We start from the raw sequence: 25,242 nt of genomic DNA, 5'->3' as shown, positions 1-25,242 counted from the left end.
GCTGAGGACAACATTACCATACCCAGGTGACGAGTACTTTCTGAGACAGACACGAAAAGCTTGGGTTGTGGGAAGGAGGTTCCACCAGCAGACCCCGCAAATGACAGAAGCATAAGTGTGAGAGAGAGATTTCTGCTGAAATTTCAGCACACTGCCAAGACAAAGGCGGGTCTGAAACTCTAATTTCCACGGAACAGGTGATATCACTCTTGGACTATTTCAAAGCATGAGTGGACACAGGAGATAACGGTGTGCTTGTGGGAATGGCTAAGCTAGAGTCCACGGATCTGAATGTCTCCTGTGGTCAAGAAGAGACATGGGAAAGGGGCCCTGTCTCAGAGTTCTACGGTCAAGAAGACAGGCATTGAGGTGAAAATAGTGGCCTCCTCCATGGAACAGATAATATCCTCTGGAAAAGAGAGAACGGGGACAGGGGAAGGTGCCTCATATCTACAAAGGCTATTCGGCACATTACTTACAAATACGTATGTGAAAAAAAATCATACTCTTTTTATCTGCAGTAACATCAAAGTTGGCCACTCTTTCAAAGCACGCGCTCTTAAAAATAGCAGGTAAAACGATTTTGGGTTGCACGATGATAACTAAGAAAACACGGAGCTTTACAGGAAGAGAAATGAGAAGTGAGGTCACAGGAATGGAAAAGACAGTTTCTTAACAGACACTGCGAAAGAATCTAAAGAAAGGAAGTTTGTGGAAGGGATAACTGCCAGAAACACAAACAGCAAAGTTTGCAGAAAGAAAAACAAACGTTGAAAAAACAAGAAGAGAAAACATAAAAAATCTGACACACGCTATCTCTTTGCAACCATTTACGAAGCGAGTGTTCGTGATTCCCGTGACAGACCTACTACACTACGCAGGAATGCGGCCGATGCAACCAAGACTAGAGGATTTCTCACCCAACCCAAAGGGTACCTTTCATAGCAAAGAAAGTGATTGTTCCAGGTTCAACACTAAGGGAAGACACAGAGAGCCTGGTGTTCCTTCCCGTGGGGATGGATGGTGACATCGTGGACGGAGCAGGGTCCAGGGTAGATGTCCTGCTAGAGGAGATGACGTCACTCCTGGAGGCCTCAACATTCGTATCAGTGGACATTACAGAAGGGACACTGATTTTCTCTGAGCCCATGACAGGGGGTTGTGAGAATCTGCTGTCCCATGGCTCCGTGCGAATGGATGACATTGACTCTGTCCCCAACTCTGTGGTTTCAGGAAGGCCAGCCATTGTTGTGAAATCCGTGTAGTCCCCAGTGGGGGAAGAGGGGACGAATGGAGTGGTGTCTTTGGGTGTCTCTGAGCCCGCTGGGGCAGAGGACTGGGATTCCAGTGCAGAAGTGATGGTCCATATGTTGGTCACTGCTGTGTTCCAGGAAGGGTGGACTCCCTCTGTGGTGGTTGTGGCTTCTGAAATTACCAGGGTCTTGGCTGAGGTGCTGCTCACATCTGAAGGAAAACTTCTCGCAGGTCCCAAGGTTGTGCTCAATGGGTCACCAGTCCCGAGCATGCCAGCATCAGGTGACGTGACAGGGACGGGCGCAGAAAGGTCCCTGGCTTGCGATGCGGGGGAAGCTAGAGAAGGGGGCATCGTCAAATGGGAAGGCCCATGGGAGGAAGGAGATGTGACGTCCTGGTCAGAGGAAGGGCTTGTCCGTGAACCATCCTTAGAACCCGTGTCCATGCTAGTGGTTCCATCTGAGCGTGCAAAACCCTGTGTCCCTGTGGAGTGACTCTCTGCCCAGGAGGCCGTGGCAGAGCCAGCAGTGGTCCGTGTGCCCTGTGATGAAGCCCCAGGAAGAACTGTTTCGGACGCCATGGTTATAGCTGTGGACTCTGTCAAGATGGGGGAGGTTGACAGCCTGGTGGTGTTTCCCGTGGGGATGGATGGTGACACTGTGGACTGAGCAGGGTCCGGGGTGGATGTCCTGCTAGAGGAGATGACGTCTGTCCTAGAGGCCTCCGCATTTGTAGCAGTGGACATTACAGAAGGGATAGTGATTTTCTCTGAGCCCATGACCGTGGGCCTTGAGGTGCTGGTGTTCCATTGTTTTGCGCCAAGGGATGATGTTGACTGTGTCGTCAACTCTGTGGTTTCAGGAAGGCCAGCCAATGTTGTGGAAACCGTGGTGTCCCCAGTGACAGAAGAGATGACGATTGGAGTGGTGTCCGTGTGTGTCTCTGAGCCCGCTGGGGCAGAGGACTGGGATTCCTGTGCAGAAGTGATGGTCCCCACGTTGGTCACTGCCGTGTTCCCAGAAGGGTGGAGTCCCACTGTGGCGGTTGTGGCTTTTGAAATGACTGGGGTCTCAGCTGAGGTGCTAGTCAAATCTGAAGGAGAACTTGACACAGGTCTCCAGCTTGTGCTCACTGGGCCGGGGGTCCCCAGACTGCCCGCGGCTGCAGGTGAGGTTACAGGGACAGGAGCGGAACGGTCCCTGGCTTGTGATGTGGGGGAAGCTAGAGAAGAGGGTGTCGTGGCACGGGAAGGCCCATGGGAGGAAGGAGATGTGACATCCTGGTCAGAGGAAGGGCTTGTCCGTGACTCACCCTCAGAACCCATGTCCATGCTAGTGGTTCCATCTGAGCGTGTAAAACCCTGCGTCCCAGCCGAGTGACTCTCTTCCCAGGAGGCTGTGGTGGAGGCATCTGTGGTCCGTGTGCCCTGTGATGGAGCCCCAGGGAGAACTGTTTCGGTCGCCATGGATATAGCTGTGGACTCTGTCAGGACGGGGGAGGTAGAGAGCCTGGTGGTGTTTCCGGTGGAGATGGATGGTGACACCATGGACTGAGCAGATTCTGGGCTGGATGTCCTGCTAGAGGAGATGATGTCGGTCCTGGAGACCTCCACACTCGTATCAGTGGACATTACAGAAGGGATAGTGATTTTCTCTGAGCCCATGACCGTGGGCCTTGAGGTGCTGGTGTCCCATTGTTTTGCGCCAAGGGATGATGTTGACTGTGTCGTCAACTCTGTGGTTTCAGGAAGGCCAGCCAATGTTGTGGAAACCGTGCTGTCCACAGTGGGGGAAGTACTGATGATTGGAGTGGTGTCCGTGTGTGTCTCTGAGCCCACTGGGGCAGAGGACTGGGATTCCTGTGCAGAAGTGATGGTCCCCACGTTGGTCACTGCCGTGTTCCTGGAAGAGTGGAGTCCCTCTGTAGCCATCGAGGCCTCTGAAATTACCCGGGTCTCAGCTGAGGTGCTGCTCCACTCTGAAGGTGAACTTGTCCCAGAACCCAGGCTTGTGCTCAATGGGCCAGTGGTTCCCAGGATGCCAGCGGCCGCAGGTGAGGTTATAGTGACAGATGCAGAAAGGTCCCTGGCTTGTGATGTGGGGGAAGCTAGAGAAGAGGGTGTCGTGGCACGGGAAGACACGTGGGAGAAAGGAGATGTGATGTCTTGGTCAGAGGAAGGGCTTGTCCGTGACTCATCCTCAGAACCCGTGTCCATGCTAGTGGTTCCATCTGAACCTGCAAAACCCTGCGTCCCAGCCAAGTGACTCTCTGCCCAGGAGGCTGTGGCGGAGGCATCCGGGGTACGTGTGCCCTGTGATGTAGCCCCAGGGAGAACTGTTTCGGTCACCATGCTTGTAGCTATGGATTCTGCCAGGACGGGGGAAGTAGAGAGCCTGGTGTTGAATCCCATGGGGATGTCTGGTGACATAGTGGATTGAGCAGGACGTGGGGTGGAGGTCCTGCTAGAGGAGATGACATCGGTCCTGGAGTCCTCCACACTCGTATCAGTGGACATTACAGAAGGGACAGTGATTTTTTCTGAGCGTATGATGGTTGACCTTGAGGTGCTGGTGTCCCATTCTTCTGTGCCAAGGGATAACTTAGACTGTGTCACCAACTCTGTTGTTTCAGAAAGGCCAGCCACTGGTGAGGAAACCATGGTGTCCCCAGTGACAGAAGAGCTGACTATTGGAATGGTGTCTTTGGGTGTCTCTGAGCCCGCTGGGGCAGAGGACTGTGATTCCTTTGCAGAAGTGATGGTCCCCATGTTGGTCACTGCCGTGTTCCCGGAAGGGTGGAGTCCCTCTGTGGCGGTTGTGGCTTTTGAAATGACCAGGGTCTCAGCTGAGGTGCTAGTCAAATCTGAAGGAGAACTTGACACAGGTCTCCAGCTTGTGCTCACTGGGCCGGGGGTGCCCCGACTGCCCGCGGCTGCAGGTGAGGTTACAGGGACAGGCGCGGACCGGTCCCTAGCTTGGGATGTGGGGGAAGCTAGAGAAGAGGGTGTCGTGGCACGGGCAGGCCCATGGGAGGAAGGAGATGTGACATCCAGGTCAGAGGATGGGCTTGTCCGTGACTCATCCTCAGAACCCATGTCCATGCTAGTGGTTCCGTCTGAGCGTGCAAAACCCTGCGTCCCAGCCGAGTGACTCTCTGCCCAGGAGGCTGTGGTGGAGGCATCTGTGGTACGTGTGCCCTGTGATGTAACCCCAGGGAGAACTGTTTCAGTCGCCATGGTTATAGCTGCGGACTCTGTCAGGACGGGGGAGGTAGAGAGCCTGGTGGTGATTCCCGTGGGGATGGATGGTGACACCGTGGACTGAGCAGGTTCCGGGCCGGATGTCCTGCTAGAGGAGATGATGTTGGTCCTGGAGACCTCCACACTCGTATCAGTGGACATTACAGAAGGGATAGTGATTTTCTCTGAGCCCATGACCATGGGCCTTGAGGTGCTGGTGTTCCATTGTTTTGTGCCAAGGGATGATGTTGACTGTGTCGTCAACTCTGTGGTTTCAGAAAGGCCAGCCAATGTTGTGGAAACCGTGCTGTCCACAGTGGGGGAAGTACTGACGATTGGAGTGGTGTCCGTGTGTGTCTCTGAGCCCACTGGGGCAGAGGACTGGGATTCCTGTGCAGAAGTGATGGTCCCCACGTTGGTCACTGCCGTGTTCCTGGAAGAGTGGAGTCCCTCTGTAGCCATCGAGGCCTCTGAAATTACCTGGGTCTCAGCTGAGGTGCTGCTCAAATCTGAAGGTGAACTTGTCCCAGAACCCAGGCTTGTGCTCAATGGGCCAGTGGTTCCCAGGATGCCAGCGGCCGCAGGTGAGGTTATAGTGACAGATGCAGAAAGGTCCCTGGCTTGTGATGTGGGGGAAGCTAGAGAAGAGGGTGTCGTGGCACGGGAAGACACGTGGGAGAAAGGAGATGTGATGTCTTGGTCAGAGGAAGGGCTTGTCCGTGACTCATCCTCAGAACCCGTGTCCATGCTAGTGGTTCCATCTGAACCTGCAAAACCCTGCGTCCCAGCCAAGTGACTCTCTGCCCAGGAGGCTGTGGCGGAGGCATCCGGGGTACGTGTGCCCTGTGATGGAGCCCCAGGGAGAACTGTTTCGGTCACCATGCTTGTAGCTATGGATTCTGCCAGGACGGGGGAAGTAGAGAGCCTGGTGTTGAATCCCGTGGGGATGTCTGGTGACATAGTGGATTGAGCAGGACGTGGGGTGGAGGTCCTGCTAGAGGAGATGACATTGGTCCTGGAGTCCTCCACACTCGTATCAGTGGACATTACAGAAGGGACAGTGATTTTTTCTGAGCGTATGATGGTTGACCTTGAGGTGCTGGTGTCCCATTCTTCTGTGCCAAGGGATAACTTAGACTGTGTCACCAACTCTGTTGTTTCAGAAAGGCCAGCCACTGGTGAGGAAACCGTGGTGTCCCCAGTGACAGAAGAGCTGACTATTGGAATGGTGTCTTTGGGTGTCTCTGAGCCCGCTGTGGCAGAGGACTGTGATTCCTTTGCAGAAGTGATGGTCCCCATGTTGGTCACTGCCGTGTTCCCGGAAGGGTGGAGTCCCTCTGTGGCGGTTGTGGCTTTTGAAATGACCAGGGTCTCAGCTGAGGTGCTAGTCAAATCTGAAGGAGAACTTGACACAGGTCTCCAGCTTGTGCTCACTGGGCCGGGGGTGCCCCGACTGCCCGCGGCTGCAGGTGAGGTTACAGGGACAGGCGCGGACCGGTCCCTAGCTTGTGATGTGGGGGAAGCTAGAGAAGAGGGTGTCGTGGCACGGGCAGGCCCATGGGAGGAAGGAGATGTGACATCCAGGTCAGAGGATGGGCTTGTCCGTGACTCATCCTCAGAACCCATGTCCATGCTAGTGGTTCCGTCTGAGCGTGCAAAACCCTGCGTCCCAGCCGAGTGACTCTCTGCCCAGGAGGCTGTGGTGGAGGCATCTGTGGTACGTGTGCCCTGTGATGTAACCCCAGGGAGAACTGTTTCAGTCGCCATGGTTATAGCTGCGGACTCTGTCAGGACGGGGGAGGTAGAGAGCCTGGTGGTGATTCCCGTGGGGATGTCTGGTGACATCGTGGACTGAGCAGTGTCCGGGGTGGGTATCCTGCTTGAGGAGATGACATCGGTCCTGGAGTCCTCCACAGCCATATCAGTGGACATTACAGTAAGGACAGTGATTTTCTCCGAGCCCATATTGGGGGGCCGGGAGGTGCTGCTTTCCCTTGGCTTTGCGGCAAGGGATGACATTGACTGTGTCCCAAAATCTGTGGTTTTAGAAAGGTCAGCCATTGGTGTGGAAACCGTGCTGTCCTCACTGAAGGAAGAGAAGATGAATGGAGTGGTGTCTGTGTGTGTCTCTGTGGCCGCTGGGACAGAGGACTGGTATTCTAGTGCAGAAGTGATGGTCCCCACATTGGTCACTGCCATATTCCCGGAAGGCTGGAGTCCCTCTGTGGCGGTTGTAGCTTCTGAAATTACCAGGGTGTCAGCTGAGTTGCTGCTCAAATCTGAAGGAGAACTTGTCCCAGGTCTCAGGCTTCTACTCAACGGACCTGCTGTTCCCAGTGTGCCCGTGGCTTCAGGTGAGGTGACAGGGACTGAAACGTCCCTGGCTTGTGATGTGGGGAAAGCTAGAGAAGGGGACGTTGTGGCACGGGAAGGCCCATGGGAGGAAGGAGATGTGACGTCCTGGTCAGAGGAAGGGCTTGTCCATGACTCATCCTCAGAACCCGTGTCCATGCTAGTGGTTCCATCTGAGCGTGCAAAACCCTGCGTCCCAGCCGAGTGACTCTCTGCCCAGGAGGCTGTGGTGGAGGCATCTGTGGTCCGTGTGCCCTGTGATGGAGCCCCAGGGAGAACTGTTTCGGTCGCCATGGATATAGCTGTGGACTCTGTCAGGACGGGGGAGGTAGAGAGCCTGGTGGTGATTCCCGTGGGGATGGATGGTGACACCGTGGACTGAGCAGGATCCGGGCTGGATGTCCTGCTAGAGGAGATGATGTCGGTCCTGGAGACCTCCACACTCGTATCAGTGGACATTACAGAAGGGATAGTGATTTTCTCTGAGCCCATGACCGTGGGCCTTGAGGTGCTGGTGTTCCATTGTTTTGTGCCAAGGGATGATGTTGACTGTGTCGTCAACTCTGTGGTTTCAGGAAGGCCAGCCAATGTTGTGGAAACCGTGCTGTCCACAGTGGGGGAAGTACTGATGATTGGAGTGGTGTCCGTGTGTGTCTCTGAGCCCACTGGGGCAGAGGACTGGGATTCCTGTGCAGAAGTGATGGTCCCCACGTTGGTCACTGCCGTGTTCCTGGAAGAGCGGAGTCCCTCTGTAGCCATCGAGGCCTCTGAAATTACCCGGGTCTCAGCTGAGGTGCTGCTCCAATCTGAAGGTGAACTTGTCCCAGAACCCAGGCTTGTGCTCAATGGGCCAGTGGTTCCCAGGATGCCAGCGGCCGCAGGTGAGGTTATAGTGACAGATGCAGAAAGGTCCCTGGCTTGTGATGTGGGGGAAGCTAGAGAAGAGGGTGTCGTGGCACGGGAAGGCCCATGGGAGGAAGGAGATGTGATGTCTTGGTCAGAGGAAGGGCTTGTCCATGACTCATCCTCAGAACCCGTATCCATGCTAGTGGTTCCATCTGAACCTGCAAAACCCTGCGTCCCAGCCAAGTGACTCTCTGCCCAGGAGGCTGTGGCGGAGGCATCCAGGGTACGTTTGCCCTGTGATGTAGCCCCAGGGAGAACTGTTTCAGTCGCCATGCTTGTAGCTATGGATTCTGCCAGGACAGGGGAAGTAGAGAGCCTGGTGTTGAATCCCGTGGGGATGTCTGGTGACGTAGTGGATTGAGCAGGACGTGGGGTGGAGGTCCTGCTAGAGGAGATGACATCGGTCCTGGAGTCCTCCACACTCGTATCAGTGGACATTACAGAAGGGACAGTGATTTTTTCTGAGCGTATGATGGTTGACCTTGAGGTGCTGGTGTCCCATTCTTCTGTGCCAAGGGATAACTTAGACTGTGTCACCAACTCTGTTGTATCAGAAAGGCCAGCTACTGGTGAGGAAACCGTGGTGTCCCCAGTGACAGAAGAGCTGACTATTGGAATGGTGTCTTTGGGTGTCTCTGAGCCCACTGGGGCAGAGGACTGTGATTCCTGTGCAGATGTGATGGTCCCCATGCTGGTCACTGACATGTTCCTGGAAGGGTGGAGTCCCACTGTGGCGGTTGTGGCTTTTGAAACGACCGGGGTCTCAGCTGAGGTGCTAGTCAAATCTGAAGGAGAACTTGACAAAGGTCTCCAGCTTGTGCTCACTGGGCTGGGGGTCCCCAGACTGCCCACGGCTGCAGGTGAGGTTATAGGGAAAGGCGCGGACCGGTCCCTGGCTTGTGATGTGGGGGAAGCTAGAGAAGAGGGTGTCGTGGCATGGGAAGGCCCATGGGAGGAAGGAGATGTGACATCCAGGTCAGAGGATGGGCTTGTCCGTGTCTCATCCTCAGAACCCATGTCCATGCTAGTGGTTCCGTCTGAGCGTGCAAAACCCTGCGTCCCAGCCGAGTGACTCTCTGCCCAGGAGGCTGTGGTGGAGGCATCTGTGGTACGTGTGCCCTGTGATGTAACCCCAGGGAGAACTGTTTCGGTCGCCATGCTCATAGCTGCGGACTCTGTCAGGACGGGGGAGGTAGAGAGCCTGGTGGTGATTCCCGTGGGGATGTCTGGTGACATCGTGGACTGAGCAGTGTCGGGGGTGGGTATCCTGCTTGAGGAGATGACATCGGTCCTGGAGTCCTCCACAGCCATATCAGTGGACATTACAGTAAGGACAGTGATTTTCTCCGAGCCCATATTGGTGGGCCAGGAGGTGCTGCTTTCCCATGGCTTTGCGGCAAGGGATGACATTGACTGTGTCCCAAAATCTGTGGTTTTAGAAAGGTCAGCCATTGGTGTGGAAACCGTGCTGTCCTCACTGAAGGAAGAGGAGATGAATGGAGTGGTGTCTGTGTGTGTCTCTGTGGCAGCTGGGACAGAGGACTGGTATTCCAGTGCAGAAGTGATGGTCCCCACATTGGTCACTACCATGTTCCCGGAAGGGTGGAGTGCCTCTGTGGCGGTTGTAGCTTCTGAAATTACCAGGGTGTTAGCTGAGTTGCTGCTCAAAACTAAAGGAGAACTTGTCCCAGGTCTCAGGCTTCTACTCAACGGACCTGCTGTCCCCAGGGTGCCCGCAGCATCAGGTGAGGTGACAGGGACTGAAAGGTCCCTGGCTTGTGATGTGGCGGAAGCTAGAGAAGAGGGTGTCGTGGCACGGGAAGGCCCATGGGAGGAAGGAGATGTGACATCCAGGTCAGAGGAAGGGCTTGTCCGTGACTCATCCTCAGAACCCGTGTCCATGCTAGTGGTTCCATCTGAGCGTGCAAAACCCTGCGTCCCAGCCGAGTGACTCTCTGCCCAGGAGGCTGTGGCGGAGGCATCCGGGGTACGTGTGCCCTGCAATGTAGCCCCAGGGAGAACTGTTTCGGTCACCATGCTTGTAGTTATGGATTCTGTCAGGACAGGGGAGGTAGAGAGCCTGGTGTTGAATCCCGTGTGGATGTCTGGTGACATAGTGGATTGAGCAGGACGTGGGGTGGAGGTCCTGCTAGAGGAGATGACATCGGTCCTGGAGGCCTCCACACTCGTATCAGTGGACATTACAGAAGGGACAGTGATTTTTTCTGAGCGTATGGTGGTTGACCTTGAGGTGCTGGTGTCCCATTCTTCTGTGCCAAGGGATAACTTAGACTGTGTCACCAACTCTGTTGTTTCAGAAAGGCCAGCCACTGGTGAGGAAACCGTGGTGTCCCCAGTGACAGAAGAGCTGACTATTGAAGTGGTGTCTTTGGGTGTCTCTGAGCCCGCTGGGGCAGAGGACTGGGATTCCTGTGCAGAAGTGATGGTCCCCATGTTGGTCACTGCCATGTTCCCGGAACGGTGGAGTCCCTCTGTGGCGGTTGTGGCTTTTGAAATGACCGGGGTCTCAGCAGAGGTGCTAGTCAAATCTGAAGGAGAACTTGTCCCAGGTCTCAGGCTTCTACTCAACGGGCCTGCTGTCCCCAGTGTGCCTGCAGCATCAGGTGAGGTGACAGGGACTGAAAGGTCCCTGGCTTGTGATGTGGCGGAAGCTAGAGAAGAGGGTGTCGTGGCACGGGAAGGCCCATGGGAGGAAGGAGATGTGACGTCCTGGTCAGAGAAAGGGCTTGTCCATGACTCATCCTCAGAACCCGTGTCCATGCTAGTGGTTGCATCTGAGCGTGCAAAACCCTGCGTCCCAGCCGAGTGACTCTCTGCCCAGGAGGCTGTGGCGGAGGCATCCATGGTCCGTGTGCCCTGTGATGGAGCCCCAGGGAGAACTGTTTCGGTCGCCATGGTTATAGCTGTGGACTCTGTCAGGAGGTGGGAGATAGAGAGCTTGGTGGTGTTTCCCGTGGGGATGGATGGTGACATCGTGGACTGAGCAGGATCCGGGCTGGATGTCCTGCTAGAGGAGATGATGTCGGTCCTGGAGACCTCCACACTCGTATCAGTGGACATTACAGAAGGGATAGTGATTTTCTCTGAGCCCATTACCGTGGGCCTTGAGGTGCTGGTGTTCCATTGTTTTGCGCCAAGGGATGATGTTGACTGTGTCGTCAACTCTGTGGTTTCAGGAAGGCCAGCCAATGTGGAAACCGTGCTGTCCACAGTGGGGGAAGTACTGACGATTGGAGTGGTGTCCATGTGTGTCTCTGAGCCCGCTGGGGCAGAGGACTGGGATTCCTGTGCAGAAGTGATGGTCCCCACGTTGGTCACTGCCGTGTTCCCGGAAGAGTGGAGTCCCTCTGTAGCCATCGAGGCTTCTGAAATTACCCGGGTCTCAGCTGAGGTGCTGCTCACATCTGAAGGTGAACTTGTCCCAGAACCCAGGCTTGTGCTCAATGGGCCAGCGGTTCCCAGTGTGCCAGCGGCCGCACGTGAGATTATAGTGACAGATGCAGAAAGGCCCCTGGCTTGTGATGTGGGGGAAGCTAGAGAAGAGGGTGTCGTGGCACGGGAAGACACGTGGGAGAAAGGAGATGTGATGTCTTGGTCAGAGGAAGGGCTTGTCCGTGTCTCACCCTCAGAACCCGTGACCATGCTAGTGGTTCCATCTGAGCGTGCAAAACCCTGCGTCCCAGCCGAGTGACTCTCTGCCCAGGAGGCTGTGGTGGAGGCATCTGTGGTACGTGTGCCCTGTGATGTAACCCCAGGGAGAACTGTTTCAGTCGCCATGGTTATAGCTGCGGACTCTGTCAGGACGGGGGAGGTAGAGAGCCTGGTGGTGATTCCCGTGGGGATGGATGGTGACACCGTGGACTGAGCAGGTTCCGGGCCGGATGTCCTGCTAGAGGAGATTATGTCGGTCCTGGAGACCTCCACACTCGTATCAGTGGACATTACAGAAGGGATAGTGATTTTCTCTGAGCCCATGACCATGGGCCTTGAGGTGCTGGTGTTCCATTGTTTTGTGCCAAGGGATGATGTTGACTGTGTCATCAACTCTGTGGTTTCAGGAAGGCCAGCCAATGTTGTGGAAACCGTGCTGTCCCCAGTGGGGGTAGTACTGACGATTGGAGTGGTGTCCGTGTGTGTCTCTGAGCCCACTGGGGCAGAGGACTGGGATTCCTGTGCAGAAGTGATGGTCCCCACGTTGGTCACTGCCGTGTTCCTGGAAGAGCGGAGTCCCTCTGTAGCCATCGAGGCCTCTGAAATTACCCGGGTCTCAGCTGAGGTGCTGCTCCAATCTGAAGGTGAACTTGTCCCAGAACCCAGGCTTGTGCTCAATGGGCCAGTGGTTCCCAGGATGCCAGCGGCCGCAGGTGAGGTTATAGTGACAGATGCAGAAAGGTCCCTGGCTTGTGATGTGGGGGAAGCTAGAGAAGAGGGTGTCGTGGCACGGGAAGACACGTGGGAGAAAGGAGATGTGATGTCTTGGTCAGAGGAAGGGCTTGTCCGTGACTCATCCTCAGAACCCGTGTCCATGCTAGTGGTTCCATCTGAACCTGCAAAACCCTGCGTCCCAGCGAAGTGACTCTCTGCCCAGGAGGCTGTGGCGGAGGCATCCGGGGTACGTGTGCCCTGTGATGTAGCCCCAGGGAGAACTGTTTCGGTCACCATGCTTGTAGCTATGGATTCTGCCAGGACGGGGGAAGTAGAGAGCCTGGTGTTGAATCCCGTGGGGATGTCTGGTGACATAGTGGATTGAGCAGGACGTGGGGTGGAGGTCCTGCTAGAGGAGATGACATCGGTCCTGGAGTCCTCCACACTCGTATCAGTGGACATTACAGAAGGGACAGTGATTTTTTCTGAGCGTATGATGGTTGACCTTGAGGTGCTGGTGTCCCATTCTTCTGTGCCAAGGGATAACTTAGACTGTGTCACCAACTCTGTTGTTTCAGAAAGGCCAGCCACTGGTGAGGAAACCGTGGTGTCCCCAGTGACAGAAGAGCTGACTATTGGAATGGTGTCTTTGGGTGTCTCTGAGCCCGCTGGGGCAGAGGACTGTGATTCCTGTGCAGAAGTGATGGTCCCCATGTTGGTCACTGCCGTGTTCCCGGAAGGGTGGAGTCCCTCTGTGGCGGTTGTGGCTTTTGAAATGACCAGGGTCTCAGCTGAGGTGCTAGTCAAATCTGAAGGAGAACTTGACACAGGTCTCCAGCTTGTGCTCACTGGGCCGGGGGTGCCCCGACTGCCCGCGGCTGCAGGTGAGGTTACAGGGACAGGCGCGGACCGGTCCCTAGCTTGTGATGTGGGGGAAGCTAGAGAAGAGGGTGTCGTGGCACGGGCAGGCCCATGGGAGGAAGGAGATGTGACATCCAGGTCAGAGGATGGGCTTGTCCGTGACTCATCCTCAGAACCCATGTCCATGCTAGTGGTTCCGTCTGAGCGTGCAAAACCCTGCGTCCCAGCCGAGTGACTCTCTGCCCAGGAGGCTGTGGTGGAGGCATCTGTGGTACGTGTGCCCTGTGATGTAACCCCAGGGAGAACTGTTTCAGTCGCCATGGTTATAGCTGCGGACTCTGTCAGGACGGGGGAGGTAGAGAGCCTGGTGGTGATTCCCGTGGGGATGTCTGGTGACATCGTGGACTGAGCAGTGTCCGGGGTGGGTATCCTGCTTGAGGAGATGACATCGGTCCTGGAGTCCTCCACAGCCATATCAGTGGACATTACAGTAAGGACAGTGATTTTCTCCGAGCCCATATTGGGGGGCCGGGAGGTGCTGCTTTCCCTTGGCTTTGCGGCAAGGGATGACATTGACTGTGTCCCAAAATCTGTGGTTTTAGAAAGGTCAGCCATTGGTGTGGAAACCGTGCTGTCCTCACTGAAGGAAGAGAAGATGAATGGAGTGGTGTCTGTGTGTGTCTCTGTGGCCGCTGGGACAGAGGACTGGTATTCTAGTGCAGAAGTGATGGTCCCCACATTGGTCACTGCCATATTCCCGGAAGGCTGGAGTCCCTCTGTGGCGGTTGTAGCTTCTGAAATTACCAGGGTGTCAGCTGAGTTGCTGCTCAAATCTGAAGGAGAACTTGTCCCAGGTCTCAGGCTTCTACTCAACGGACCTGCTGTTCCCAGTGTGCCCGCGGCTTCAGGTGAGGTGACAGGGACTGAAACGTCCCTGGCTTGTGATGTGGGGAAAGCTAGAGAAGGGGACGTTGTGGCACGGGAAGGCCCATGGGAGGAAGGAGATGTGACGTCCTGGTCAGAGGAAGGGCTTGTCCATGACTCATCCTCAGAACCCGTGTCCATGCTAGTGGTTCCATCTGAGCGTGCAAAACCCTGCGTCCCAGCCGAGTGACTCTCTGCCCAGGAGGCTGTGGCCGAGGCATCTGTGGTCCGTGTGCCCTGTGATGGAGCCCCAGGGAGAACTGTTTCGGTCGCCATGGATATAGCTGTGGACTCTGTCAGGACGGGGGAGGTAGAGAGCCTGGTGGTGATTCCCGTGGGGATGGATGGTGACACCGTGGACTGAGCAGGATCCGGGCTGGATGTCCTGCTAGAGGAGATGATGTCGGTCCTGGAGACCTCCACACTCGTATCAGTGGACATTACAGAAGGGATAGTGATTTTCTCTGAGCCCATGACCGTGGGCCTTGAGGTGCTGGTGTTCCATTGTTTTGTGCCAAGGGATGATGTTGACTGTGTCGTCAACTCTGTGGTTTCAGGAAGGCCAGCCAATGTTGTGGAAACCGTGCTGTCCACAGTGGGGGAAGTACTGATGATTGGAGTGGTGTCCGTGTGTGTCTCTGAGCCCACTGGGGCAGAGGACTGGGATTCCTGTGCAGAAGTGATGGTCCCCACGTTGGTCACTGCCGTGTTCCTGGAAGAGCGGAGTCCCTCTGTAGCCATCGAGGCCTCTGAAATTACCCGGGTCTCAGCTGAGGTGCTGCTCCAATCTGAAGGTGAACTTGTCCCAGAACCCAGGCTTGTGCTCAATGGGCCAGTGGTTCCCAGGATGCCAGCGGCCGCAGGTGAGGTTATAGTGACAGATGCAGAAAGGTCCCTGGCTTGTGATGTGGGGGAAGCTAGAGAAGAGGGTGTCGTGGCACGGGAAGGCCCATGGGAGGAAGGAGATGTGATGTCTTGGTCAGAGGAAGGGCTTGTCCATGACTCATCCTCAGAACCCGTGTCCATGCTAGTGGTTCCATCTGAACCTGCAAAACCCTGCGTCCCAGCCAAGTGACTCTCTGCCCAGGAGGCTGTGGCGGAGGCATCCAGGGTACGTTTGCCCTGTGATGTAGCCCCAGGGAGAACTGTTTCGGTCGCCATGCTTGTAGCTATGGATTCTGCCAGGACAGGGGAAGTAGAGAGCCTGGTGTTGAATCCCGTGGGGATGTCTGGTGACATAGTGGATTGAGCAGGACGTGGGGTGGAGGTCCTGCTAGAGGAGATGACATCGGTCCTGGAGGCCTCCACACTCGTATCAGTGGACATTACAGAAGGGACAGTGATTTTTTCTGAGCGTATGATGGTTGACCTTGAGGTGCTGGTGTCCCATTCTTCTGTGCCAAGGGATAACTTAGACTGTGTCACCAACTCTGTTGTATCAGAAAGGCCAGCTACTGGTGAGGAAACCGTGGTGTCCCCAGTGACAGAAGAGCTGACTATTGGAATGGTGTCTTTGGGTGTCTCTGAGCCCACTGGGGCAGAGGACTGTGATTCCTGTGCAGATGTGATGGTCCCCATGCTGGTCACTGACATGTTCCTGGAAGGGTGGAGTCCCACTGTGGCGGTTGTGGCTTTTGAAACGACCGGGGTCTCAGCTGAGGTGCTAGTCAAATCTGAAGGAGAACTTGACAAAGGTCTCCAGCTTGTGCTCACTGGGCTGGGGGTCCCCAGACTGCCCACGGCTGCAGGTGAGGTTATAGGGAAAGGCGCGGACCGGTCCCTGGCTTGTGATGTGGGGGAAGCTAGAGAAGAGGGTGTCGTGGCATGGGAAGGCCCATGGGAGGAAGGAGATGTGACATCCAGGTCAGAGGATGGGCTTGTCCGTGTCTCATCCTCAGAACCCATGTCCATGCTAGTGGTTCCGTCTGAGCGTGCAAAACCCTGCGTCCCAGCCGAGTGACTCTCTGCCCAGGAGGCTGTGGTGGAGGCATCTGTGGTACGTGTGCCCTGTGATGTAACCCCAGGGAGAACTGTTTCGGTCGCCATGCTCATAGCTGCGGACTCTGTCAGGACGGGGGAGGTAGAGAGCCTGGTGGTGATTCCCGTGGGGATGTCTGGTGACATCGTGGACTGAGCAGTGTCGGGGGTGGGTATCCTGCTTGAGGAGATGACATCGGTCCTGGAGTCCTCCACAGCCATATCAGTGGACATTACAGTAAGGACAGTGATTTTCTCCGAGCCCATATTGGTGGGCCAGGAGGTGCTGCTTTCCCATGGCTTTGCGGCAAGGGATGACATTGACTGTGTCCCAAAATCTGTGGTTTTAGAAAGGTCAGCCATTGGTGTGGAAACCGTGCTGTCCTCACTGAAGGAAGAGGAGATGAATGGAGTGGTGTCTGTGTGTGTCTCTGTGGCAGCTGGGACAGAGGACTGGTATTCCAGTGCAGAAGTGATGGTCCCCACATTGGTCACTACCATGTTCCCGGAAGGGTGGAGTGCCTCTGTGGCGGTTGTAGCTTCTGAAATTACCAGGGTGTTAGCTGAGTTGCTGCTCAAAACTAAAGGAGAACTTGTCCCAGGTCTCAGGCTTCTACTCAACGGACCTGCTGTCCCCAGGGTGCCCGCAGCATCAGGTGAGGTGACAGGGACTGAAAGGTCCCTGGCTTGTGATGTGGCGGAAGCTAGAGAAGAGGGTGTCGTGGCACGGGAAGGCCCATGGGAGGAAGGAGATGTGACATCCAGGTCAGAGGAAGGGCTTGTCCGTGACTCATCCTCAGAACCCGTGTCCATGCTAGTGGTTCCATCTGAGCGTGCAAAACCCTGCGTCCCAGCCGAGTGACTCTCTGCCCAGGAGGCTGTGGCGGAGGCATCCGGGGTACGTGTGCCCTGCAATGTAGCCCCAGGGAGAACTGTTTCGGTCACCATGCTTGTAGTTATGGATTCTGTCAGGACAGGGGAGGTAGAGAGCCTGGTGTTGAATCCCGTGTGGATGTCTGGTGACATAGTGGATTGAGCAGGACGTGGGGTGGAGGTCCTGCTAGAGGAGATGACATCGGTCCTGGAGGCCTCCACACTCGTATCAGTGGACATTACAGAAGGGACAGTGATTTTTTCTGAGCGTATGGTGGTTGACCTTGAGGTGCTGGTGTCCCATTCTTCTGTGCCAAGGGATAACTTAGACTGTGTCACCAACTCTGTTGTTTCAGAAAGGCCAGCCACTGGTGAGGAAACCGTGGTGTCCCCAGTGACAGAAGAGCTGACTATTGAAGTGGTGTCTTTGGGTGTCTCTGAGCCCGCTGGGGCAGAGGACTGGGATTCCTGTGCAGAAGTGATGGTCCCCATGTTGGTCACTGCCATGTTCCCGGAACGGTGGAGTCCCTCTGTGGCGGTTGTGGCTTTTGAAATGACCGGGGTCTCAGCAGAGGTGCTAGTCAAATCTGAAGGAGAACTTGTCCCAGGTCTCAGGCTTCTACTCAACGGGCCTGCTGTCCCCAGTGTGCCTGCAGCATCAGGTGAGGTGACAGGGACTGAAAGGTCCCTGGCTTGTGATGTGGCGGAAGCTAGAGAAGAGGGTGTCGTGGCACGGGAAGGCCCATGGGTGGAAGGAGATGTGACGTCCTGGTCAGAGAAAGGGCTTGTCCATGACTCATCCTCAGAACCCGTGTCCATGCTAGTGGTTGCATCTGAGCGTGCAAAACCCTGCGTCCCAGCCGAGTGACTCTCTGCCCAGGAGGCTGTGGCGGAGGCATCCATGGTCCGTGTGCCCTGTGATGGAGCCCCAGGGAGAACTGTTTCGGTCGCCATGGTTATAGCTGTGGACTCTGTCAGGAGGTGGGAGATAGAGAGCTTGGTGGTGTTTCCCGTGGGGATGGATGGTGACATCGTGGACTGAGCAGGATCCGGGCTGGATGTCCTGCTAGAGGAGATGATGTCGGTCCTGGAGACCTCCACACTCGTATCAGTGGACATTACAGAAGGGATAGTGATTTTCTCTGAGCCCATTACCGTGGGCCTTGAGGTGCTGGTGTTCCATTGTTTTGCGCCAAGGGATGATGTTGACTGTGTCGTCAACTCTGTGGTTTCAGGAAGGCCAGCCAATGTGGAAACCGTGCTGTCCACAGTGGGGGAAGTACTGACGATTGGAGTGGTGTCCATGTGTGTCTCTGAGCCCGCTGGGGCAGAGGACTGGGATTCCTGTGCAGAAGTGATGGTCCCCACGTTGGTCACTGCCGTGTTCCCGGAAGAGTGGAGTCCCTCTGTAGCCATCGAGGCTTCTGAAATTACCCGGGTCTCAGCTGAGGTGCTGCTCACATCTGAAGGTGAACTTGTCCCAGAACCCAGGCTTGTGCTCAATGGGCCAGCGGTTCCCAGTGTGCCAGCGGCCGCACGTGAGATTATAGTGACAGATGCAGAAAGGCCCCTGGCTTGTGATGTGGGGGAAGCTAGAGAAGAGGGTGTCGTGGCACGGGAAGACACGTGGGAGAAGGGAGATGTGATGTCTTGGTCAGAGGAAGGGCTTGTCTGTGTCTCACCCTCAGAACCCGTGTCCATGCTAGTGGTTCCATCTGAGCGTGCAAAACCCTGCGTCCCAGCCGAGTGACTCTCTGCCCAGGAGGCTGTGGTGGAGGCATCTGTGGTACGTGTGCCCTGTGATGTAACCCCAGGGAGAACTGTTTCGGTCGCCATGGTTATAGCTGCGGACTCTGTCAGGACGGGGGAGGTAGAGAGCCTGGTGGTGATTCCCGTGGGGATGGATGGTGACATCGTGGACTGAGCAGTGTCCGGGGTGGGTATCCTGCTTGGGGAGATGACATCGGTCCTGGAGTCCTCCACAGCCATATCAGTGGACATTACAGTAAGGACAGTGATTTTCTCCGAGCCCATATTGGGGGGCCGGGCGGTGCTGCTTTCCCTTGGCTTTGCGGCAAGGGATGACATTGACTGTGTCCCGAAATCTGTGGTTTTAGAAAGGTCACCCATTGGTGTGGAAACCGTGCTGTCCTCACTGAAGGAAGAGGAGATGAATGGAGTGGTGTCTGTGTGTGTCTCTGTGACCGCTGGGACAGAGGACTGGTATTCTAGTGCAGAAGTGATGGTCCTCACATTGGTCACTACCATGTTCCCAAAAGGGTGGAGTCCCTCTGTGGCGGTTGTAGCTTCTGAAATTACCAGGGTGTCAGCTGAGTTGCTGCTCAAATCTGAAGGAGAACTTGTCCTAGGTCTCAGGCTTCTACTCAACGGACCTGCTGTCCCCAGTGTGCCTGCGGCATCAGTTGAGGTGACAGGGACTGAAATGTCCCTGGCTTGTGATGTGGGGGAAGCTAGAGAAGGGGGCGTCGTGGCATGGGAAGGCCCATGGGAGGAAGGAGATGTGACGTCCTGGTCAGAGGAAGGGCTTGTCCATGACTCATCCTCAGAACCCGTGTCCATGCTAGTGGTTCCATCTGAGCGTGCAAAACCCTGCGTCCCAGCCGAGTGACTCTCTGCCCAGGAGGCTGTGGCCGAGGCATCCATGGTACGTGTGCCCTGTGATGGAGCCCCAGGGAGAACTGTTTCGGTCGCCATGGTTATAGCTGTGGACTCTGTCAGGATGGGGGAGGTAGAGAGCCTGGTGGTGTTTCCCGTGGGGATGGATGGTGACATCGTGGACTGAGCAGGGTCCGGGCTGGATGTCCTGCTAGAGGAGATGATGTCGGTCCTGGAGACCTCCACACTCGTATCAGTGGACATTACGGAAGGGATAGTGATTTTCTCTGAGCCCATGACCGTGGGCCTTGAGGTGCTGGTGTCCCATTGTTTTGCGCCAAGGGATGATGTTGACTGTGTCGTCAACTCTGTGGTTTCAGGAAGGCCAGCCAATGTTGTGGAAACCGTGCTGTCCACAGTGGGGGAAGTACTGACGATTGGAGTGGTGTCCGTGTGTGTCTCTGAGCCCGCTGGGGCAGAGGACTGGGATTCCTTTGCAGAAGTGATGGTCCCCACGTTGGTCACTGCCGTGTTCCCGGAAGAGTGGTGTCCCTCTGTAGCCATCGAGGCTTCTGAAATTACCCGGGTCTCAGCTGAGGTGCTGCTCAAATCTGAAGGTGAACTTGTCCCAGAACCCAGGCTTGTGCTCAATGGGCCAGTGGTTCCCAGTGTTCCAGCGGCCGCAGGTGAGGTTATAGTGATGGATGCAGAAAGGTCCCTGGCTTGTGATGTGGGGGAAGCTAGAGAAGAGGGTGTCGTGGCACGGGAAGACACGTGGGAGAAAGGAGATGTGATGTCTTGGTCAGAGGAAGGGCTTGTCCGTGACTCATCCTCAGAACCCGTGTCCATGCTAGTGGCTCCGTCTGAGCCTGCAAAACCCTGCGCCCCAGCCGAGTGACTCTCTGCCCAGGAGGCTGTGACGGAGGCATCCGGGTTATGTGTGCCCTGTGATGAAGCCCCAGGGAGAACTGTTTCGTTCGCCATGCTTATAGCTGTGGACTCTGTCAGGACGGGGGAGGTTGACAGCCTGGTGTTGAATCCCGTGCTGATGTCTGGTGACATCGTGGATTGAGCAGGACCTGGGTTGGATGTCCTGCTAAAGGAAATGACCTCTGTGCTGGAGGCCTCCATGGTCCTATCAGTGGACATTACAGACGGGACAGTGATTTTCTCCGTGCCCATGACCGTGGGCCTGGAGGTGCTGCTGTTCCATTGTTCTGTACCAAGGGATGACGTTGACTGTGTTCCGAACTCTGTGGTTTCATGAAAGTCGGCCAATGTTGTGGAAACCGTGGTGTCCCCAGTGACAGAAGAGCTGACGATTGGAGTGGTGCCTTCGGGTGTCTCTGAGCCCGCTGGGGCTGAGGATTGGTATTCCTGTGCAGAAGTGATGGTCCCCACATTGGTCAGTGCCGTGTTCCCAGAAGGGTGTCGTCCCTCTGTTTCCATCGAGGCTTTTGAAATTACCGGGGTCTCAGCTGAGGTGCTGCTCAAATCTGAAGGAGAACTTGTCCCAGGTCCCAGGCTTCTGCTCAATGGGCCTGCTGTCCCCAGCATGCCCGCGGCCACAGGTGAGGTGACAAGGACAGGCACAGAATGATCCCTGGCTTGTGATGTGGGGGAAGCTAGAGAAGGGGGCATCAACGCACGAGAAGGCCCATGGGAGGAAGGAGATGTGACGTCCTGGTCAGAGGAAGGGCTTGTCCGTGACTCATCCTCAGAACCCGTGTCCATGCTAGTGGTTCCATCTGAGCCACCAAAACCCTGTGTCCCAGCCGAGTGACTCTCTGCCCAGGAGGCTGTGGCGGAGGCATCCGGGGTACGTGTGCCCTGTGATGTAGCCCCAGGGAGAACTGTTTCGGTCGCCATGGTTATAGCTGTGGACTCTGTCAGGACGGGGGAGGTTGACAGCCTGGTGGCGATTCCCATGGGGATGGATGGTGACACTGTGGACTGAGCAGGGTCCGGGGTGGATATCCTGCTTGAGGAGGTGACATCAGTCCTGGAGGCCTCCACAGTCGTAGCAGTGGACATTACAGAAAGCACGGTGAATTTCTCCGAGCCCATATTGGTGGGCCGGGAGGTGCTGCTTTCCCATGGCTTTGCGCCAAGGGATGACGTTGACTGTGTCCTGAAATCTGTGGTTTTAGAAAGGTCAGCCATTGGTGTGGAAACCGTGCTGTCCTCACTGAAGGAAGAGGTGATGAATGGAGTGGTGTCCGTGTGTCTCTCTGAGCCCGCTGGGGCAGAGGACTGGTATTCCAGTGCAGAAGTGATGGTCCCCATGTTGGTCACTGCCATGTTCCTGGAAGGGTGGAGTCCCTCTGTGGCGGTCGTGGCTTCTGAAATTACCTGGGTCTCAGCTGAGGTGCTGCTCACATCTGAAGGTGAACTTGTCCCAGGTCCCAGGCTTCTGCTCAACGGGCCAGCTGTCCCCAGTGTGCCCGCAGCATCAGGTGAGGTGACAGGGACAGATGCATAAAGGTCCCTGGCTTGTGATGTGGGGGAAGCTAGAGAAGGGGGCATCATCTCACGGGAAGGCCCATGGGAGGAACGAGATATGACGTCCTGCTCAGAGGAAGGGCTTGTCCATGACACATCCTCAGAACCCATGTCCATGCTACTGGTTCCATCTGAGCGTGCAAAAATCTGACTGCCAGCTGAGTGACTCTCTGCCCAGGAGGCTGTGGTGGAGGCATCCGTGATACGTGTGCCCTGTGATGTAACCCCAGGGAGAACTGTTTCGGTGGCCATGCTTATAGCTGTGGACTCTGTCAGGACGGGGGAGGTAGAGAGCCTGGTGTTGAATCCCGTGGGGATGTTTGGTGACACCGTGGACTGTGCAGGGTCCAGATTGGATGTCCTGCTAGAGGAGATGACATCAGTCCTAGAAGCCTCCACAGTCATATCAGTGGACATTATAGAAGGGACAGTGATTTTCTCGGAGCCCATGATGGTGGGCCTTGAGGTGCTGGTGTCCCATCGTTCTGCGCCAAGGGATGATGTTGACTTTGTCCTCACATCTGTGGTTTCAGGAAGGCCAGCCATTGTTGTGGAAACCATGCTGTCCCCAGTGGGGGAAGAGGTGATGATTGGAGTGGTGCCTTTGCGTGTCTGTGAGTCTGCTGAGGCAGAGGACTGGGATTCCAATGCAGAAGTGATGGTCCCCACATTGGTCATTGCCGTGTTCCTGGAAGGGTGGTGTCCCTCTGTGGTGGTTGTAGCTTCTGAAATTACCCAGGTCTCAGCTGAGGTGCTGCTCACATCTGAAGGTGAACTTGTCCCAGGTCCCAAGCTTGTGCTCACTGGGCCATTGGTCCCCATCGTGCCCGCGGCCTCAGGTGAGGTGACAGGGACAAGTGCTGAAAGGTCCCTGGCTTGTGATGTGGGGGAAGCTAGAGAAGGGGGCGTCGTGGCACGGGAAGGCCCATGGGGGGAAGGAGATGTGATACCTTCGTCGGAGGTAGGGCTTGTCCGTGACTCATCCTCAGAACCCATGTCCATGCTAGTGGTTCCTTCTGAGTTTAGAAAACCCTGAGTGCCAGTCAAGTGACTCTCTGCCCAGGAGGATGTGGCGGCAGCATCTGTGGTACGTGTGCTGTGTGATGTGGCCCTGGTGGGAACTGTTTCCATGGTCATGGTTATAGCATTTGTGTTAGGATCCTGGTTAGAACTGTGTTCTGTTTCTTTGCTCATGCGCTCTGTCCTTACTGATAAACTGACTCTAGAAAGACTTACCATTTCAACCGGAGTGACCCCAGTCCTAATTTCTGTCGTAAACATTGGCATCTGTGAGGTAGTTGGGCTGGTGTTGTTCTCCACGGGGAGTTCTCGGGTTCTGTCCCTGTGCAGAACTGAGGTAGAGGCTGTGGGTGATGATTTCCCTGGAGATTTCCCTGGAGCCCCGTCACGAGTGGGCAGAGAATGAGGCGGAGAAATGGAATTGAGGATATTTGGGTCAGTGTGTGTATTCGAATGCTCAGGAGTCCACGTTGTGCTTAAAACCTGAGGAAGTGAGGGGCTCATTCTCTGGATACCAGATGTCGTTGAGACGGGCATCGATTCGGTTGTGTCCGAGGGACTCCGCGTTCGCATATTTGTGGACTTTGTCCCTTCAGCTGAAGCATGAGGAGATGGAATGGCTAGGCTGGTTCCAGTGACAGTCACAAGGCCAATGGGAGTAGAGAAATAGCCTGATTCAGTGCCAGATGCTAAGGATGAAGCTGTGCCCATTACAGAAGTTGTTTCAGGGGCGCCTGTGACTGCCAGCGTTGAAGCTGTGTCTGTCATCGCCCAGCAGCCTGATGTTGGGGCGGAAGGCGTTGTAGCTGACCGGGTGGAAGGATCCTCTAGGGCAGATATGCTGGTGTCTGTGGCCAGGGTGCTCACTCTGCTCTCTGGGTTGGGCGTGGCAGTCAGGCCTGAGTTGGTTCCCATGGTGGTGATGGTGGTGGCGCCATCTGGAGTGGGGGCTATGGTTACACGCGTAATGCTCCCTTCTGCGGGAGGTGAGGTTTCTGACCATTGTCCAGCGGTAGAGGCAGCGTCCCTAGTCACTACACCTGTGGTGGCCACCAGAGTCGGAGACTCCACTGAAGGGAGTAGACTTGCCTGTGGTCCAGATGTCGCAACGACCAGTACCGAGGAAGCCAGCGTTCTCCCTGTAGAACTGTCCATGGGCAAACCAGTGACATGGACGTGGGCAGCTGTGTCTGAGGCAGTCCATGGAGAGGTCCCCGGTGCTCGGCTCTGGCCCGTGGTCCTGGCCGTCCTCTCTGGGCTAGGCATTACAGTTGGAACTGAGTTTGCTCCCCTGGGGCTGGAGGGGGCGACCTCCACAGTGGGGGCCCCACCCTCGCTTGTTAGTTCTGTGGGAGGTGATGTCACAGAGTGAGCCTCCGGTGGAGATGCGGTTTCAGTGGTCTCCAGTCCTGTGAGGGACTCAGACGGGGGCCCCACGAAAGGGGAGCTAGCAGCTACAGCGGAGCCAGCTTTCCCTCTTGCCACACTGATGAGGCTGATAGCGGCTGAGCCTTCTGACCTATCAGAACGGAGGGTGGTAATAGTGGCGTCGGGGTCCCCAGGGGAGGCACTCAGGGTTGGGTCACTCCCAGCTGTGTGCTTTGACTGTGGGCTAGCCGATGAGTAAGCCTCCCCCACAGACCCACCTGTCTGCTGTTCAGCCACCATTGCCTTTGGACTGAAGGCAGTGGAAGGAGTGACCACAGTGTTGACCCATGTCATGGTTTGAAGTTCAGATTTCTCTGTCACGGAGCTGGTGGCTACCTTGGGGGCTATAACCAAAGTTGTTGCAGTGTCCCGATGGCCAGTGGAAGATGTGCTAGAAGGGAGATGCGTGCCCACTGTGGTCCCCTCCTTGGAGCCAAGCCATGTGGACAACTCCATTCTAGTTGTTCTAGAAGTTGGGACTGAGCTGGCTTGCTGGACACTCCCTGTGGAAGTTGACTCTGGGTGGAGGAAAGACATTGCTCCTCTTGACTGGCTTGTCCCTTCTGGTGTCCCAGAGTATGTAGTGGCCCGAGCTCCAACTGGATACGGGGAGCGTGAGATGTTATTTGTAATGACTGCCGTTTCTATAGATGATTCTCCCGGCACCATGGTTCCTGTGGACAAGCGAAGGAGTCTGGTGCTGCCACTCCCTGTGGGCACGGATTGGAAGGTGGCCAGTCCCACTGTGGTGTCTGCGGGGGCAGTCTCTGTTGGAGTCTCCCTAAAAGAAGTTCCCACCGTGGTCCTGGTCTTGTGGCTGCTGCTGGGCTCCTTGGAGCTTGGATTTATGGTATCTTCAGATGTTCCTGGGGTTCTGTTGGACAGGCCTGTGACCGAAATAGCTC

General features: G+C 55.8%; 1 protein-coding gene across 1 annotated transcript in view; it reads right to left on the bottom strand.

The window, feature by feature from the left end:
• Positions 1-25,242, bottom strand: part of MUC16 (mucin 16, cell surface associated) — a 117,875-nt gene that overhangs the window by 81,310 nt on the left and 11,323 nt on the right. Inside the window, exons 3-4 of the mRNA XM_087867739.1 lie at positions 2,566-25,224; positions 937-2,415 (exon numbers count right to left, since the gene is read on the bottom strand). Of these exons, the coding sequence (XP_087723865.1) occupies positions 937-2,415; positions 2,566-25,224 (24,138 nt within the window). The remainder of the gene's footprint in view (positions 1-936; positions 2,416-2,565; positions 25,225-25,242) is intronic.

This window comes from Ursus americanus, chromosome 14 (genome assembly GCF_024610735.1).
Source record: "Ursus americanus isolate L20-20 chromosome 14, mUrsAme1.1.p, whole genome shotgun sequence".
Lineage (NCBI taxonomy): Eukaryota > Metazoa > Chordata > Mammalia > Carnivora > Ursidae > Ursus > Ursus americanus.
The sequence above is the reverse complement of the archived record's forward strand: the minus strand, read 5'-3'. Positions and strand labels throughout refer to the sequence as shown.